General features: G+C 39.6%; 1 protein-coding gene and 1 long non-coding RNA gene across 2 annotated transcripts in view; one reads left to right on the top strand and one right to left on the bottom strand.

Annotated features, from left to right (window-relative positions):
• Positions 1-20,371, bottom strand: part of LHFPL1 (LHFPL tetraspan subfamily member 1) — a 37,606-nt gene that overhangs the window by 9,010 nt on the left and 8,225 nt on the right. Inside the window, exon 2 of the mRNA XM_044235278.1 lies at positions 19,448-19,546. Coding sequence (XP_044091213.1) covers positions 19,448-19,546 — 99 coding nt within the window. The remainder of the gene's footprint in view (positions 1-19,447; positions 19,547-20,371) is intronic.
• The window catches only part of LOC122897116, a 39,958-nt gene continuing 31,374 nt past the window's right edge, over positions 11,788-20,371 (top strand). Inside the window, exon 1 of the long non-coding RNA XR_006382470.1 lies at positions 11,788-11,845. This is a non-coding gene — a long non-coding RNA (uncharacterized LOC122897116). The remainder of the gene's footprint in view (positions 11,846-20,371) is intronic.

The following is a 20,371-nucleotide window of genomic DNA, read 5'->3' as shown; positions in this document are numbered from 1 at the left end:
TCTGTTTTTTGTAAGCCATCTTGTCTTGAGCATCTTTCACAGCTGTCCAAATAGACTAAGACAGGTACTCTCCCCAAAGGACTAGTCAAAAACCAAGTACTGGACCTGCCTGACTCAGCATGAGCTCTGTAAGATACTTGGCCTCTAAGAAATTGGCCCCTGTCCTCTAGCATCTGCTTGATAGATTTCTGATTGCATCCACTTAAACTTTTTCAGCTAATAAAGGCACTGTGGTAAGCTCTTTAAATATGTTGTTCTTGCATAGGTAAGATCAATAAGCTAGACTGGGTGAAAGGGAGCCAGAGACTGAAATGGAACAAGTAAACAGACTATTAGTGAAGGTGCTATGACTTAGAGCAATACGACGATATAGATGTGGGGCATCAAGTGCAAATGAAAGAGTTTTCAAGAAAAAGTAGGGAGTTAACTAGCTGAGGAAGAAGAGAAGGGTATTCCTAACTATGGGAAGAACACATGCAAGGTTATAAAGGTTTGAAAGAACATGGTATTTCAGTGTGGCTGGGCAGGAGGAGGAACTTGAGTGCTGATGGAAGTGATGGCCAAGGTCCCTGCCGGCTATGCTTAAGGAACTTTTTTCCTGCAGGTAATGGGGAACTATTGTTAAAGAGTGGGAATGATGTCGGATTTGCATTTTTGAAATATCACTTTAGCTACAAAATGAAAGACATACCAAGAGAATGGCGTGCAGTATCTTCAAGAATATAGAGAGAGTCACGGGTTGTTTTCTATAATATAGATGAAAATTGAGGCTAAGAGAAAGAAGGTAGGTACTAGAGTTCTCATGTGCCTTAGCAGTATTGCAGCATTTATTCCTCCTGATGACTGATATCATTATGATTTGGGATTGATATTATTATGGTTGTATTTGATAAATAGACATATATAAAATGTCTCCTCAAAGCTTCTTGAAGACTATGTTCTTGAATTCTTTTAAAATTATGTAGGGTCTCATTCGGTATCTCATATACAGTAAGTGTCCATCATATGCTTACTGATTGTTATATACTTTTTTTTTTTCTGATGGGACTAAGTGGCTTTATTGGGGAAAGCCAGGATTACAATGGATTTAAGAGTTGGCATTGCGGCCCTTCTTCTTGCCAAAAGTGGGCAGGAACCATGGACTTTACCTCTAAGCATGAGGCTGGCTACTTCTGGGATGATCAGAGCCTCCACTCTACGCAGACCCAGGATAGCCTCATCCTCTACGGATGTGCCTGCCAGGATCAAGACTTGATCTTCTACAGTGATGTCCTCCAGCAAAACTGAACAGTAGCCACTGCAGCCTCGACCCCAAAGACGGAGTCCAGAAAGAGGAACTCACCACCTGCAGCAAGCCACATCACTGCTCTACTGTTATGTACTTTTGACAGAATCATCAAACACTTATGAATGCTAGAATGCCAGAAGAGGAAAGCCGACAATGCTCAAGACTCAGAAGCAAGGGCTCCCTCATTCCAGCCATTGACTTAGCCCCATACCTGCAAGGTTAGGTTTGAACATTAGCTATTTCTATCCATGCTCCATTGGCCAATAGATATAGACCCTAAAGGCTCTCCTTAGGCCCAGTATCTCTGGGTAACAACCAATGCCACAAATAATACCATCAAACATGTGTATAACACTTTACAATTCACAAGGCACTTTTCCTATTCATTATTTCATTTAATCCTCTTGTATTTGTTTTATTCATTCATCAAGTCCCAGGTAGAGGCAGGAATGTCATTACAGAGAAAGCCATGGAGCAGACAGATAAGTATTTGATCAAGTTTGCCACTTAGCCAGAGAGTAGAATCCAGCTCAGGCCTATACGTGCTCAAGAAATTATGTGGTACACAAACAACGTCCTAAGTGAGAATGACAGAGAATGCTATTTGCAACCATGACCTGTCATTTACAAACTGAACCTGTGGGCAAGTCATTTAACATTTCTGAGTTTCAACTCTCCCATGGATACAATGGAAGTGACACCATAGAGCAGTGGTGAAGGTCAAATGATATGACACATATAAAGCACTCAGCACAGCACCCAAAATGATCAGTACTCTGGGCCCATTCTCCTCTCAGCTAAACACTTTTCAGCTAATCCACTAGTTTCCACAAATGAGCCATGAGAGACTATGGGCTATGAAAAACAATCTGAGGGTTTTGAAGGGGCGGGGGGTAGGAGGTGGGGGAGCCAGGTGGTGAGTATTAGAGAGGGCATATATTGCATGGAGCACTGGGTGCGGTGCATAAACAATGAATTCTGTTACACTGAAAAGAAATTTGAAAAAAATATCTGGAGAAAGCTTTAGCATACAGATTTCTAGGCCCTGCTAGAGATATATAGAACTGTGATCTCTGGGGAGAGGGCCCAGATGATTGCAACGCACAGTCCAGTGGGGAATCACCTGAATGAGACCATATCATTAGTTCAAACTCATCCAGCCTTTAGACGAAAAGTCAAACTTGAATTAAGAACCTATAAGGAAAGGGGCCCTGGGTGGCTCCGTTGGTTAAGTGACCAGCTATTGGTTTCAGCTCAGGTTGTGGTCCTGCGATCCAGCCCACATAGGACTCGGCACTCATTGTGGAATCTGTTTAGGATTCTCTTCCCTCTGCCCCTGCCTTCTATGCTCTCTCTCTCAAATAAATAAATAAATCTTTTTTTTTAATAGTTTTTTTAAAATAATTTTTTTAAATATTTTATTTATTTATCTGACAGAGAGAGATCACAAGTAGGCAGAGAGGCAGGCAGAGAGAGAGAGAGGAGGAAGCAGGCTCCCCGCTGAGCAGAGAGCCCAATGCGGGACCCGATGCAGGAACCTGAGATCATGACCTGAGCCGAAGGCAGTGGCTTAACCCACTGAGCCACCCAGGCGCCCTAAAATAATTTTTTATTATGTTATGTTAGTCACCCTACAGTATATCATTAGTTTTTGATGCAGTGTTCCATGATTCATTGTTTGCATATAACACCCAGTGGTCCATGCACTATGTGCCCTCCTTAATACCCATCACCGGACTCACCCATCCCCCCATCCCCCTCCTCTAAAACCCTCAGTTTGATTCCCAGAGTCCATAGTCTCTCATGGTTTGTCTCCCCCTTTGATTACCCACCCCCCTTCACTTTTCCCTTCCTTCTCCTAATGTCCTCCATACTATTCCTTATGTTACACAAATAAGTGAAACCATATGATAATTGTCTTTCTCTGCTTAACTTATTTCACTTAGCATTATCAATGTAAATTTTAAATATTTCCATTGTATCAGTCAGGATAATTTTTTTGAAATCTATTTTTTAATTTAATTTTACTTTTTCAGTGTTCCAAGATTCATTGCTTATGCACCACACCCAGTGCTCCATGCAATACATGCCCTCCTTAATACCCACCACCAGGCTCACCCATCACCCATCTCCCTTCCAAAACCCTCGGTTTTTTTTCTCAGAGTCCACAATCTTTCGTGGTTCATCTCCTTCTCCAATTTTCCCCAATTCACTTTTCCTTTCCTTTTCCTAATGACCTCCATGTTATTCTTTATGCCCCACAAGTAAGTGAAACCATATGATAATTGACTTTCTCTGTTTGACTTGTTTCACTTAACATAATCTCCTCCAGCTTCACTCATGTTGATGCCAATGTTGGGTATTCATGTTTTCTGATCACTGAGTAATATTCCATCGTACATGTGAACAACATCTTCTTATTCATCTGTCTGTTGAAGGGCATCTCGGCTCTTTCCATAGTTGGGCTATTGTGGACATTGCTGTTATGAACCTCGGGGTGCATATGGCCCTTCTTTTCACTACATATGTGTCTTTGGGGTAAATAAACAGTAATGCGATTGCTGGGTCATAGGGTAGCTCTATTTTTAACTTTTTGAGGAAACTCCACACTGTTTTCCAAGGTGGCTGTACCAGCTTGGTTCCCACCAACAGTGTAAGAGGGTTCCCCTTTCTCCACAGCCTCTCCAACATTTGTTGTTTCTTGCCTTGTCAATTTTGGCCATTCTAACTGGTGTAAGGTGATATCTCAAAGAGGTTTTGATTTGAATCTCCCTGATGGTTAATGATGTTTTAACATTTTTTCGTGTGTCTGTTAGCCATTTGTATGTCTTCTTTGGAGAAGTGTCTGTTCATGTCTTCTGACCATTTTTTGACATCATTAACTCTTTTGCATGTGTTGAGTTTGAGGAGTTCTTTAGAGATCTTGGATATCAGCCCTTTGTCTGTAGTGTCATTTGTGAATATCTTCTCCTTTGCCTTTGTAGATGTGTTTTGAAAGAAGATACTGTATTCAACACTACTGTGGTTGATGTTGAAAGGTTACTGCCTATGTTCTCCTCTGGGATTTTGATAGATTCCTGTCTCACATTGAGGTCTTTCATCCATTTAGAGTTTATCTTTGTGTATGGTGTAAGAGAATGGTCGACTTTCATTCTTCTGTATATAGCTGCCCAATTTCTCCAGCACCATTTATTAAAGAGACTGTCTTTCTTCCACTGGATATTTTTTCCTACTTTGTCAAAGATTATTTGACCATAGAGTTGAGGGGTCCATATTTGGGCTCTCTATTCTGTTCCATTGGTCTATGTGTCTGTTTCTGTGCTAGTAACATGCTGTCTTGGTGATCACAGCTTTGTAATATACCTTGACATCAGGCAACCTGATGCCCCAGCTTTGTTTTTCTTTTTCAACATTTCCTTGGTGATTCAGGGTCTTTTCTGGTTCCATACAAATTTTAGGAGTGTTTGTTCCAGCACTTTGAAAATGCCATTGGTATTTTGATTGAGATAGCATTGAAAGTATAGATTGCTCTGGGCAGCATAGACATTTTAACAATGTTAATTTTAAAAAAAGAACCTACAGTCAGCTTGATGAAATGCGCATTATGGGCTTTCTCTTGAAAGATACATTGTAGGCAATTTCCCCCCACTCACCTGGGTGAGACTCAGTAAAGATGATTTTAAAAAGTCATGCATCATAGCAGATGTACGTATAGGTTAACCCCTAATATGTGATTCTAACTTTGCCAGAGAACTGCCCCGAGGGTGTGCAAGAACTGTCCCCGGTTTTCCTCCTGGTTCTTGCCTTTGAAATCTATTTCACTTATTAAATAACATGGGTCAGTCTAACCTATAAAAACAGCAATAATAATAATGACAGTTTTTATGACATTTATTCAGTTCAGGCCCTGTACGAAGTTCTAAGTATGTCACTTCATTCCATCCTCACAAGACTACGGTGAAATGGGTACCATGGTACTAACACCCCTATTTAAAATGGGTTTCTGTTTTTAAACAAAGGTTTAGGATACTGTTTCATCCAGAGTAGCCAAGGAAAGACACTCACTAAAAGTGAGGGGGATAAAGAAGACTTTTATTGAGGTTTATAGAAGGAAATTTGAGTGGAGGATACAGAAGTAAGGAGATGAAGCAAGAATCAGATTTTTTGACCTGAGGATCAGAGGCGGGACAGAAAGTAGCAGAGGAACAGAATGAATTCACCTGGCTTTACTGCCATCTGGTGGTGGTCTGGTGGACAGACAATCAGCTCACTGTTTCAGTCAGAGTGACAGAGACAGAGAGCCTGCTAGACCCTCTGCAAGTCGCTAAGTGGGGGAAATAAGGTCAAGTAAAACAGAGAACCTGCCCTTTGTGGTCTTTTCTAGGACCTCTGGAGTCACCATCCTGGAAGTCACCTTAAGGATTGACTATTCCAGGAGTAAACACCCTTTTTCTCATGCAGGCTATTTTCAGGAAAGGCAGAAATGTTTATAAGCACCATCATTATTTTTTTCTATCAAAATGAAACTAGCTTAACATCCCATGGTATGTATAGAGTCTCATTACTTGAAGCTCTTGACTATTTTTAATAGAAGATGGTCAGTGAGAAAACTGGCACTGAAGTTTAGTCATTAAAATGATAGGAGGAATCAGTAGATACACTTTCTCAACTTCTACTCCTTAAACCTGTAGGGCATTAGGGCGCCTGGGTGGCTCAGTGGGTTGAGCCACTGCCTTCGGCTCAGGTCATGATCTCAGGGTCCTGGGATCGAGTTCCGCATCGGGCTCTCTGCTCAGCAGGGAGCCTGCTTTCCTCTCTCTCTCTCTGCCTGCCTCTCTGCCTACTTGTGACCTCTCTCTGACAAATTAATAAATAAAATCTTAAAAAAAACAAACAAACAAAAACCTGTAGGGCATTGTTTTCATAAATCACATTCACATGCACTTTGTCATTTCATGGCCAAAACAATCCCTAAGGGTAGATAAAATCATCCTCACTGTAGTTGCTGGAAGCTAGGCTTAAAGAAGTGAAATGTATATGAGAAATCTGAAGGAGCCAAAGTGGTCCAAAATAAAGAGCAAATGGTGGTTACCAGGAGATGGAGGCAGGTGGGGAGATAGGACAGATGTTGTTTAAAGGTACAAACGTGCAATAGGTAGTCAATAAGCCCTAGGGGCCTAATGCAAAGTACAGTGAATATAGACAGTAATATTGTATTATAATCGTTAAACTTGCTAAGAGACTAGAACTTAATTATTCCAAACACTACAAAGAAATAATGATGTAATATGATAAAGGTGCTAATAACTATTATAATGGCAATCACATTACAATATAGAACTGTATCATTTTAACATGTTGCATACCTTAAATTACACAATGTTACAGGTCAAATATATTTCAGTAAAAACCACAAAAATATAAGGATCTGAAATGACTTGGCTATGGTCACACAGTAAGATGGCAACAGAGCCACCTTGCGATTTGTTCATTCTACTCAGTGCAACATTTAGAGAGCGCCAAGCATGTGCCAGGCACCAGGGATATGCTGTTGAATTACGTTGCTCCCTGACTCACTGTTTCCCTCCTGCCTGTTCCAGCTTAGCTAGCCCAGCTTCTCTGGATGGGAACTCCTCTTTGTGTGAGCCAGGAGGACAACTGAAAAATCTTAAGCAACACCTGAGCCATGAGTTTTCCAGAAAGACAGTCTCCCCAGGACATTCTAGCTGTTGGTGCCCAACAAATGAGCTGCTTTTCCCAATCCCCTGGGTCAATCCCTGGCCCTCACTCCCATGGGTGATTGATACTAAAAGCCTCCTCTCCTCTAGGATGGCTGCCTTATACTTAAGGTTTATCTTTCTGGGGTTTTTAAAATTTTTTTAATTTTTATTTGTTTACTTGAGAAGGAGAGAGAAATAGAGACTGCGTATGAGTGGGACAGGGAGGGGCAGAGGAAGTGGGAAAAGCAGACTCCCAGCTGAGCAGGGAGTCCGATAACTTTGGGTTCAATCCCAGGATCCTGCGATCATGACCTGCGCTAAAGGCAGACATTTAACCAACTGAGCCACCCAGTCACCCGTACCCTTCTGGTTTTTTTTTTTTTTAAAGATTTTATTTATTTATTTGAGAGAGAGAGACAGTGAGAGAGAGCATGAGCGAGGAGAAGGTCAGAGAGCGAAGCAGACTCCCCATGGAGCTGGGAGCCTGATGCGGGACTCGATCCCGGGACTCCAGGATCACGCCCTGAGCCGAAGGCAGTCATCCAACCAACTGCGCCACCCAGGCGTCCCCCCTTCTGGTTTTTTAAGAATACAGTAGATAAATATGAGATTTAGTCAAAGACCTCAGGTAATATCAGGGATCTAGGTAGGTATCTGGGGCCTCCGTTGCTCATCAGTCTAGTTCAATGCTCTGTCTGTTATAACAGGGAAACCAAATCTCAGGGTGGGGAAGTGACATGCCCAAGCAAATTTCAGAAAATTAAAACACAGCTGTCCTGATACCCAGGCCAAAATTGTTTCTACCACACTCTGCTGCCCCTCTGTGGACATGAGAATATATTAAGCTGCTTCAGTGTGCTCTAGTGAGCACAAGAAAACACACTGTCCACAAAGAAGGAAACTGATAGAGAGGAAAGGTAACAGGAAATGCCTGGAAACTGATCCCATAAAGTCCAAACCCCGAGTCACCGTAAAAGGCTTTGAACTGGCAAGAATGAGAGGAAATGATGAGAGAGCAAAGGAAATGGGCCTTTGAGAGAGGAAACACAGGGAGCACACACAAGGCCTTTGGGTAGCCTCTGTTGCAGGCCTTTGTCAGATGGAATGAGTTTCTCTGTCCTTCCCAGAAGCCAAACCTGGGGCATCCTCCCTAACTAAGGAGGCTCTTGAGAACTGGGCTGACTACCTACTAACACAGGTAACATTTAGTGCAGCCTATTGTGCTAAATGCTTTGTATGCATGCATTACTTCCTTTAATTTTCTCAATAACCTTACGGGGAAAACTATTTTTTCAATCCCTATCAAGGGAGACACAGGGAGGTTAAGTAGCATGCCCCAAGATGCACAACCAGTAAGTGGCAGGGCTCAGATTTCTACTGCTAACCTGTGTTTTTAAGCCATCATGCAATAAATAATGGCTCCTTGCTCTAATAGGTCCTGGGAACATTTCCATTTCAACAATTGGTATTATTATAATGACAATGATGATACTGGAACTGGACAACAACTGTTGACAGGTAACTGTATACCAAACACTGTACTAGGTGTTTTGCATGTGTGATCTCATTTAATCCTTACAGCAACCCCAGGAGGTAGCAATAAGCTCCCACATGCTGAAAAACTGGCCCAAGGTCACAGAGCTAAGGATGCAGCTGTGCTAAAGCCCACTCTTAACACTAGGCGATCTTCCCTTGGGTTTCTACCCTGGTTCCCACTGCTTTGATGCCAATTAGAGGCTTGATGAAGGACAACTAGGAGGTGGAGTGAAATGCATTAATTTACTGTTGGACTCGGGATTCATTTGTGTGGGATCAAGTTGTTGAAATCTCTATTTGATGGCCAGAGTTTAATTAACAACCATAAAAACACCTTTCTCAGCTTAAATCTTTCATTTACGAAATCAAATTAAAGTGTGGGAAAGTTTGCACTTAACAGGACTGTTGCTAGGAGCCTTTGTCTGACTTTCCCCTTATTACTGATTGAATTATTCATTCAACAAACAGGTATGGGATTGCCATTGAGCAGCACCTACAATATGCCCGAGAGTCAGGAAGCTAGTTCCAAGTCCCTTCTTGTGGGCCTTGAAAAAGTCACCTACCCCTATTAGTCTCACTAACTATAAATAGCCCCAGTGATTAATCTGCAAGGTCCCTCCTATTGTAGGTTTCAGTGCAAGCTCCTGATTAGTGTTTGGGGTTTTTTCCCCCTGTTTTATATACTTGATTGTAATTTCTTATTTATTTTTTATTGAGATATAATTGACATATAATATTATATTCATTTCAAGCATACTACATAATGATTCGATATTTGCATATATTGTGAAATAATCATCAAAATAAGCCTAGTTAACATCATAACCATATATATTTATAATATTTTTTATGAAAACTTTTAAAATCTACTCAGCAGCTTTCAAATATATAATACACTATTATTAATTATAGTCACCATGCTGTACATTATATCCCCAAGATTTACTAATTTTATAATTGGAAATTTGAGCTTTTTGACCCTCTTCATCTATTTCATCCACCCTCTGTCTCTGGTAATAACCAGTCAGTTCTCTACATCCATGACTTTGGTGGATTGTTAGGTTGGTTGGTTGGTTTGGTTAGCTTTATAGGTCATAGAGTATTTGTCTTTATCTGACTTATTTCACAGAGCAGAATACCCTCAAGGTCCATCCATGCTGAAAATATCAAGATTTTTTTTATGCTTGAGTAATATTCCACTGTGTACATATTCCACATTTTTTTAATCCATTCATCCATTAATGGATACATAGTTTGCTTCTGCATCTTGGTTACCATAAATAATGCTGCAGTCAATGGGGAAGTGAATATATCTTTTTGAGATGGTGTTTTCTTTGTCTTCAGATAAATACCAAGAAATGAAATTCCTGAATCATACAGCTTTTAATTTTTTGAGGAACTTCCACAGTGTTTTACATAGTGCACTCCTACCAACAAAAGTACAGGAGTTCCCTTTTTGCCACATCCTCACCAACACTTGTTACTTGTTGTCTTTGTGATAGTATCCATTCTAACAAGTGTGAGGTGATGTCTCGTTGTGATTTTGATTTGCATTTCCCTGGTGACTGGTGGTATTGAGCACCTTTTCATGTACTTGTTGATCATCTGTATGTCTTCTTTGAAAAAAATGCCTCTTTAGATCCTCTGCCCATTTTTTAAATTGAATTGTTTGGGGGGGCTTGCTATTGAGTTGTATATGTTCTTCATATACTTTGGAGATTAACCCTTTACCAAATATATGATTTGCATATACTTTTTCCAATTTGGTAGTTTGCCTTTGCATTTTGTTGTTGGTTTTCTTTGCTGTGCAGATGCTTTTAGTTTTACACAGACCCACTTGTTTATTTTTGCTTGTGTTGCCTTTGCTTTTTGTGTCAAATTCAAAAAGTGATTGGCAAGACCTATGTAAAGGAGCTACTTCCATACTTCCTATGTTTTCTTCTAGGAGTTGTTTGGTTTCAGGCCTTATGTTTAAGTCTTTAATCCATTTTGAGTAAATTTTTGCGTATGGTATAAGATAGTGGTCCAGCCTCATTCTTTTGCATACGATTGTTCAGTTTTCTCAACACCATTTATTGAAAAGACTTTCCTTTTCCTATTGTATATTCTCGGTTCCTTTGTCATAGATTAATTGACATATTTTTTAAAAGATTTTATTTACTTATTTGGCAGAGAGAAAGATCACAAGCAGGCAGAGAGGCAGGCAGAGAGAGAGAGAGAGAGAAGGAAGCAGGCTCCCTGCTGAGCAGAGAGCCTGATCAGGGACTCAATCCCAGGACCCTGAGATCATGACCCGAGCCAAAGGCAGAGACTTTAACCCACTGAGCCACCCAGGTGCCCCCAAATTAATTGACATATTTGTGTGGGTTTATTTCTAAACTCTCTAGTCTGTTCTATTATTCCACATGCCTGCTTTTATGTCAATACCATACTGTTTTGACTACTATGGACTTACATTATAATTTGAAATCAGGACACAAGATACTTTCAGGTTTGTTCTTTCTCAGGACTATTTTGACTATTCAGGGGTCTCTTACGGTTTCTTACAAGTTGATTTCTTCTTTAAATGGTAAAAAAGAAAAAAAAGCAGTCAATTCCTTAAACGGCTCAACTAATGACTCTCCTGGGTCAGAGCCAGGTGTGTTTCCAGGGTGTTAGAGCAGGCACTGAGGGAGGATAGGGACAGCAGTCTGCAAGACATGAGAGAAGAGCCTAGAAACAGGAGAGGCAGTGGAAGGAAGGTGGTCACATAACCAAACCAACCTGCGTTGGCTCCTTGGTGAGTCAGAAACTGCACTGGGTTGAGTTGTTGGACAAAGTAAACTTTATTTGCAGCAAATAAGGAGGATACGGGGAGTAGCTTTCAAAGTCATGAGTCCCCAGACAAGGGTGGATGGGTTCCTTTTATTTAGGGTGAGGATGAATATTTAGATAGGAAATATTATTGTTATTGTATGTAGAGACAGGCATAAGGTCACAAATATGCCTTAAGGAACCATGCCTATACAAATATTGAGTGTTATGTAAATGAGGCTGAGTCTCCACCTTGGGTGGAGATTTTAGCATTATAATAAAGGTAGTCAATTGTTATTCTAGAGGTCATGCCTTGGTCCATCTGTGCAGATGGGATTCAGGGGCTATTTTTAAAACTGGTCTGGATGGTTGGGGTGGCTAGAGATCTTTTCACGGCAGCCACTATTGCTCGAGGCACAGTTTCACTTTCCATTTGCCTGAGTTAAGAGAGAAGCTGGAAAGAAGAGCCCAAGGAAAATGCGGGACAAAGGTCTGTGCATACAAGCAGGTAGGCAGTAAAGGCAAGGTCTTGGGGTCTTGCTGGTGATAGTCAAACTTTTGGGGCGCCAGAGTATGGGGATTCTGTATACAGATGTGCTTTTTTCTGGAGAGCGCCCTCTGTTCTTTTATTCTCGTTTCTTGCCCCACCCAATCTCTTTCTTTCAAGAAGAGTGACTAAGATAAGTAGTACAGTAAGGAGTAGATATGCTAGAAAACCAGAGTGGCCCTGGAAGATTGTATATGATCTTAGAGCATATGAAACAAGAATTTTGTATATCTTTCTCCTATGACCAAGTTTAGCAAAACAGTGTAGGTGTCTTTATTAATGCAAGTCAAATCTAGAGGCACTTTTTAATTTCCTACACATGTCCATTCCACTTACAATCTCTTCCAGAATCCCATCAAGTTTAGCTGCCACCTTCTGTATTTGTACCCTGGTTATACTAAAAGATCAACAGGGGACTTAGACTGAGGGTGGAAGTGAAGGAAGCAAGATGTAAAACTCGGTACTTTCCATGATGTTTCAGACATTTGTTCAGAAACAATAGAGCTAAATTGTATCTTGAGGAGAATTCACGAATGACTTGACACACAACCTCACCAGTGGAGAGGGGGAAAAGTCATTGTAGTCACACACAGAATGGTGAATTAGGAGATAAGCACCAATCACAGTTCTGCCTTTCACTTGATCTACGACCATACACGAATCACTTTACCTATTCCTACCTCCAGGTTTCCTCATTATAAAATGGGCATATTACCATCTGCTATCCATGCACTTTTGAAAATCAGATTAAATAATACTCATGAGAACATGTTGTAAATGTGATCCTTTGATAGAAGGTATAGCCCTTACCTTAGAATTAAGTGCTACTGGTAACAGTAGTTTTGTAAGCTAGCCTGAAAACAACTATGTCACATTAAAAGTATTTAGCTTCTTGAAATCTTCAGTGGGGCTTATCTGGGTGATAGGCCATTGGGTATGAAGGAATTCCCTAGTAGTTTTGCGGATCTAAGAGGATTTTGAAAATCACAGTGAAGCTAAAATATATGTATTTGGAACCCAGCTGAAATGAAGTCTCCATTCAAGGTTCCTTTTCATTGTACCTTCACATTCTCAAGGACATTGCTTTTCTGCATCAATCTCTCTCCATTACAGAATCATTATCATCATGAGTCTAAATTGGCCAATTTAGAAAAAGCCTCTGTTTTTTTTTAAAGATTTTATTTATTTATTTGACAGAAAGAGAGAGACCGCAAGTAGGCAGAGAGGCAGGCAGAGGAGGGGAAGCAGGCTCCCCACTGAGCAGAGAGCCGGATGCGGATGCGGGGCTTGATCGCAGGACCCTGGGATGACCTGAGCTGAAGGCAGAGGCTTTAACCCACTGACCCACCCAAGCACCCCAGAAAAGCCTCTCTTAATCCTATATTCTCCTCCAGCTACTGCTCAGTTTCACAGCTTTCCCCTGTAGCAAAACTTTTTGAAAGAATTGTTTATACATGCTGTTTTCATTTTCCTCACCTCACAATGACTCCAGTATCTATAACTGCAAAACTGCTCCTCCAGGACATCATTAGAGTCTGGCTGACTCCAATGGTCACTTCTCCATCCTCATCTAGCAACTTGAATCAATATTAAACACAACTGGTTACACCCTCTTTTTCAATGTACCCTCTTTCTCTTGGATGTTGTGACCCTGCATTCTTATTTTTCTTTTCTGGCTTTTCTTTCTGAGTCTCCTTAGTAGGTTCTTTCTTCTCCGTGGAGGAGCATAGCAGATAAGGACCCAGATTTTCAGTCTGTGCTTTCCAATATGGTTACCACTAGTCACACTGTGGCTATTATATTTAAATTAATAAATTAAATTAAATTAACATGATTAAATATTTATTAAATTAAATTATACATTCAGTTCCATCAACCTAACATTTCAATTGTTCAATAACAACATGTGGCTAAAGGCTAACACATTGGATAGCAAGATGCAAAAATTTTCCATCATTGCAGGAACTGCTATTGGATGGTGCTAGCTAGAACCAGACTTCTAGAATTTGAATCCCAGCTGTGCCAGTTTATCAGCTGAGAGTCCTTAGGCAAGTTACTTAATCTCACAGAAAAAAAAAAAAAAAGAAATCCCTGCCTTCATAAAGTTTATGCTATCCCTACAATGGGAAAATACGGCATTCCTAAATTGCAGAAGGGAGATCTATAAACATTAATAGCTCTCCGAGAGATACTGGTGAATGAAAAATGCAAGGTTCAGAATGGTATAGTTAGTTATATAGCTAGATAGACATATAATATGGTCTTGATTGAACAAAATAAAGATATGCTCATATTTTTATATTTATTAAAAATTCTGGAGAGATACATAAAAACTTAATGGTCCCTTTGGGGAAGGGAGTCAGGGTTAGGAAAAAGACTTTGACTTTGCATTTTATACATTTATGTACTATTTTATCACATACAAAAATTACTTTTGATTAAAAATAATAAATTTAAATGTATACGATTTGGCATTTTTTTGGTTAATCTATTATACAACCATTATTGTAAAACAAACTAACTCCAGGACATAGTAGCTTAAAAAAACATCCATTTTATCATATCTCATGAATCTACTGGTCACAAATTAGTCAGAACTAAGCTGAGCGCTAGCTCCACTGCAATTGGCTTTAACTAGAGTCCTTCAGTGATATTCAGATGGCTTGAATGGAGGGCCTAGGACTGCTTTACTCACACGTCTGGTGCCTTGGAAGGGATGGCTGAAAGTTTGGACTCAGCTGGGCCTTTCTCTATTTCCAAACATCTCTGGGACTTTCCATTTGGTCCCTCCAGCAGAGTAATCAAATATTTCATATTGCTGTTCACAACATTTCATAAAATATATTTTTAAAAATTTTACTACATGTTTTGTTGCTGCTCCTGGCACCTCTATATTACAAGGAATAGCTGCTAATATGGTTGGCACTATCATGTATGTTTGGGCAGCTGACTGGAAAAGGATCAAGGATGGCACAGGATGTCTCTTCTTTTCAGCATTAACCAGAAAAGTGCTAATACGGAGGAGGCCTGTAATTGAAGAATATGGGCAGGAAATGTGGCTCATGGATGAGAGACACTTATGAAGTTGGAAGAATTTGAAAGAATAGTTCAAAAAAGGAACTGGGAGGGTTTGACTCAAGCAGGATTCAGCAATCCCTTCATCCCTAAGGATTAACAGAACAGTCTTCAGGGCACTGAAGAGAGGAGAGCCAGAGCCCTGGGGAAGACATGGTGCAGGGAGAAAGGTAAATAAGGAGGAGAATGTAATGGAGAAAGAAACAATAAAAAATATTGATGTGGTCCATATACACTATGGAGTATTATGCCTCCATCAGAAAGGATGAATACCCAACTTTTGTAGCAACATGGACGGGACTGGAAGAGATTATGCTGAGTGAAATAAGTCAAGCAGAGAGAGTCAATTATCATATGGTTTCACTTATTTGTGGAGCATAACAAATAGCATGGAGGACAAGGGGCGTTAGAGAGGAGAAGGGTGTTGGGGGAAATTGGAAGGGGAGGTGAACCATGAGAGACTATGGACTCTGAAAAACAATCTGAGGGGTTTGAAGTGGCGGGGGGGGGTGGGAGGTTGGAGTACCAGGTGGTGGGTATTATAGAGGGCACGGCTTGCAGGGAGCACTGGGTGTGGTGAAAAAATAATGAATAATGGTTTTCTCAAAATAAATAAATTGGAAAAAAAAATATTGAGTGAAAAGAGAAAAATAATGATCCTATGGCAAATGTGATTGATGACCATCAACTTGAAACAAAGATAGTTGCACACAAAATTGCCCATTTGTGAACTAGTCCCTTGGGGGGGGTGACTAGTACAGAAAACTGCCAAATGACTATGTACAAATCATGCCTGCAATTTTTTACTTTGGCATTTTATATTAACCAAAATAGCAACTCATTCTATGAGACCAATGTTACCTGCATACCAAAATCCAACAAACAAATCATAAGAAAGAAATTTATAGGCCAATATTCCTAATTAATATAGATACAAAAGTCCTTAATAAAATGCTAACAAACCAAACCAAGCAACATATAAAGTGGATTATACACCATGGCTAACTATGATTTATCTCTGAGATGCAGGATTGGTTTAATATATGAAGAGCAATCAATAAAATGCATGTGATCATCTCAGTAGGTGATGAAAAAGGATTTGACAAAACCCATCACCCTTTCATAATGAATGCACTTAACACACTAGAAAGAGATAAAAAGGAACATTCTCAACCTAATGAAAGCCACACATTAAAAAAAATTATTAAGGGACGCCTGGGTGGCTCAGTTGGTTGGACGACTGCCTTCGGCTCAGGGCATGATCCTGGAGTCCTGGGGTCGAGTCCCACATCAGGCTCCCGGCTCCATGGGAGGTCTGCTTCGCTCTCTGACCTTCTCCTCGCTCATGCTCTCTCTCACTGTCTCTCTCTCTCTCAAATAAATAAATAAAATTTAAAAAAAAATTATTAACATCAATACTTAATGGTGAAAAACTGGATTCTTTACTCCTTAGATCAGGGATAAGATAAGGATGTTTGCTCTCACCAGTTCTAGTCAACATTGTTGTGAAGGCTCTAGCCAAGGCGATGAGATAATAAAAAGAAATAAAAGATACCTGAATTGAAAATGAAGAAGTAAAACTCTCTATACTCAGATAACATGACCTTGTATATGGAAAAACTTATTCTATTCCAAAGTATCATTAGAATTAATAAAGGAATTCAGCAAGTTTGCAGGATACAAGGTCAATATAGAAAAACCACTTATATTTCTATACACTAACAATGAACAATCAAAATATAAAATTAAGAAAACAATTCCATTTATAATACTATAAAAAAACAATACAGAGGCCTGGGTGGCTCAGTCATTTAAGCATCTGACTCTTGATTTTGGTTCAGGTCATGATCTCCTGGGTTGTGGGATTGAGACCCATACTGGGCTCCATGATCAGTGGAGAGTCTGCTTGAAGATTTTCTCCCTCTGCCCCTCCTCCACTCCCTCTCATAAATATATAAATCTTAAAAAAAAATACTTTGGAAGATATTTCACAAAAGAAGTGTAAGACTCATATACTGAAAACTATAAAATATCATTGAAAGAAATTAAAGTCAATCCAACTCAGTGGAATGTCATCTTGTGTTCTTGGATTAGAAAACTTAATATTGTGAAAGTAGCAATACTTTCCAAACTTATATACAGATTCAACACAATCTCTATCAAAATCCCAGCTGGCTTTTGTGCAGAAATTGACAAGTTGAACCTAAAATTTACATGGAAATGCAAGAGATAGCCAAAACAGTCTTCATGACCTTGGGTTTGGCAATATAGTCTTAGATATGACACCAAAAGCACAAGAAACAAAAGCAAAATAAGCAAAACTGGATTTCATCAAGATGAAATAACTTAGTATTTCAAGGGATATCATCAAGAAAGTAAAATATGACCCACAGAATAGGAAAAAAACTACTTGCAAATCATATATCTGAAAAGAGTCTAGTATCCAGAATACATTAAGAACTCTTTCAACTCAACAACCATAACAAAAAAGGCAAATAACCCAGTTAAAAATAGGTAAAGAATTTGAATATATATTTCTCCAAGGAAGATATAGGAAGGATATGTCCAATAAGTAAAGGAAAAGAAGTTCAACATCATCAGTTATCAGAGAAATGCAAGTTAAAATCACATTGAGAGGCCACTTCATACCCATGGGGATGGCTGTAATTTTAAAAAATGAAAAATAAGTATTGGTGAAGATGTTGGGAAATTGGAACCCTTGCACATTGCTGGTTGAAATTTAAAATGATGCAGTCACATTGGAAGACAGCCTGGCAGTTCCTCAAAAGACTTAAACATAGATTCACACTTGACCTAGCAGTCCTGCTTCTAGAAATCCACCCAAGAAAAATGAAAATATATGTCCATCTAAGAATGTGTACACAAATATTCATAGCAGTATTATTCATAATAGCCTGAAAGTAGAAAAACCCAAGTATCCATCAACTAGTGAGCAGATAAACAAAATTTGTTATAGCCATACAATGGAATATTATTCAGCCATAAAAAGCAGAAGTATTGATATATGGTACAAATGGATGAACAATGAAAACAATATGCTAAGTAAAAGAAGCAGACCTAAAAAACACATATTATTTGATTCCATTTATGTGAAATTTCTAGAATAGGCAAATCTATATTGGCAGTGGTTGCTGGGATGTAGGGGACAATGGGGAGTGACTGCTTATGGGTATTAGTTTTCCTCTGGAATAATCTGGGATTACATAGTAGTGATGATTGCACAACTTTGTGAATGTACTGAAAACCACTAATTGTAGCCTTTAAAGGGGCAGATTTTATGGTATATGAATTGTGTATCAATAAAGCTATTATTTTAAAAAGGAGAATTATGTGTCTAACAACCATGTAGGAGAAATGTGCTAAGTTTCAATTTTATCTATCCTGACTGGCTGGATCAGTGGTCTGCTTCCTTCTTCTTCAGAACCTGCCCCCAAATATTTACTGATTCCTTCACCTATGGCAGAAGGTGCCAGAGAGCTATGGCTTGATCCAGTAACACTGGACATTCCAGGGTCCACATTTGTCACATCTTCTATAGAGCCCTTCCCTCATGTTATATTTGTATAGTGAACAACCTCTTTCTCCAAAAATGAGTCATGTGAGACCCAAAAATGTCTGAGGCAACAGAGAGAAAGGGAAGTATTGGAGCACAAGCTATAAGGAATAGTTGTCTTCATTGTTCCAAAATCCTCTCCTACAATTGAGAATAATCAATTGTATTTCTACTTCTACTCCCTTCTACTCCCTTCCATCACAGTAGGTTGGGAAAATATTTTGAAGACTTTCAGTTAGAGACTAATCTATTCCCAGTTCACATTAGTGAACTTAAGCCATTCTCAGTGAGGACTGGCAACCATAAAAGAGTCCAGAGGTACTTCTGTCGTCCATTCTAATACTTGATCAACCATAAAAGAGTCCAGAGGTACTTCTGTCATCCATTCTAATACTTGACAGCTCTGGCCATTAATATACCAGTAACAATGTAACAATGCCAGTAACAATTCTCCATATTTAATCTAGTTCATAATGCTTGGTGTAAACCAAATGACCTCTTGTTACATCCTTGGTAGAGAGTGAGAAGAGATACTATTGATTTATAGTTGGAAAACAGTGCCTGGGAAAGAAACAATAATGGGAACTAGGAGTTTTTCAGAGAATGACAAATCATCAGTCTCCAAGCATTTGAAATCCCCCTGTAGATAGAGTTTACCCAAACTGGTCACAGGACTCTGGGTGAAAGTGCATAAAGAATGTGGAGAGATATAATTTTAAAAGAGGAGTTTAAGTCCTTTGTGAGTTAGTGAGGCCAAATGAATCTGGCCAAGCCAACACTTCCCACAAGCCAACATAATGACAGAGACTCAGATAAGCACCACTAGCCAGCAGAGTCCCCTTCAAGAGGTAAAGCACTTTGAAAACTAGATTCCCAAAAGAACCATCACTACCATCCTTCCCAGGCCACCTTACCTAACCGAAATTGATTGGAGACATTCCCACATGTTTGCATTATCTCCGGGCTATTCCATCCTAAGGGGTATAATGCACAGCCCGAGCTTATCAGCAGCCCTGGAAAGAAAAGCATACAAATAGGTAGAAAAAATATAACAGATTTTCTGTCACCCAAAATTTCTCTCTGGATTAGCTTGGCTCAACTTCTTCCTCTTCTGTTCAAAGTTTATCTTTCCCCTTTAACCCTAAATGTCTATGACACTACCAGTTCAACAGAATTTCTTTGCCATGCCATAAGCAGTGAGTTGAAGTAGATAGTAGAGGGAACCACTTATAAAGGAAGGGCAGTGTTGGGAATTGAGACAGGCCAGTGTACTTTTTACAACCCAAATGTTCTTGACAATAACTTATAACACTAAGTTGAACTTCCCAGTCCGACTCCTCTTCTATCTTGGTCTGATATTCAAAGAATAACAATGTAGAGACTGTTATTCTTTTCTAAAATTCAGCTTTTTCTAAGAGTCAAATAGGTCCCTCTTAGTTGAAGGTAGGTCATGATTTCTATCACTTGGAATCACTTCTATCTCAGCTGCCAGACTGAGATCTAGAGAAAACATACAAATTGGGTAGGCTTCTCCTGGTGAGGAAGGCACCACACTCCCTCTTTCAGAGATAATTTCTTATTCTGAGAAATCATTGCAGCTTTATGCTAAGCATTTCTCCTTTATTTGGATTCTAATGCTTTTCACTGCACCGCTTATCTTCATGTCCATTTTGTTTAGGTTATTTGGTCACTACAGAGAAACTGTGGGACCTTGGTGATAACCTTACTCTTCCAACAAAAGGTACACGTCTGGGTCTGCTTGCTGACAGTGCCTTCCAAGGGCAAGTGCGTCATCCCCAGCTCTTGCTTACTGCCTAGGTTTACCTTTTATAACCTAC

Source organism: Neovison vison, chromosome X (genome assembly GCF_020171115.1).
Source record: "Neovison vison isolate M4711 chromosome X, ASM_NN_V1, whole genome shotgun sequence".
Classification (NCBI taxonomy): Eukaryota; Metazoa; Chordata; class Mammalia; order Carnivora; family Mustelidae; genus Neogale; species Neogale vison.
Note: the sequence above shows the minus strand (reverse complement) of the source record. Positions and strands in the feature narration are given on the sequence as shown.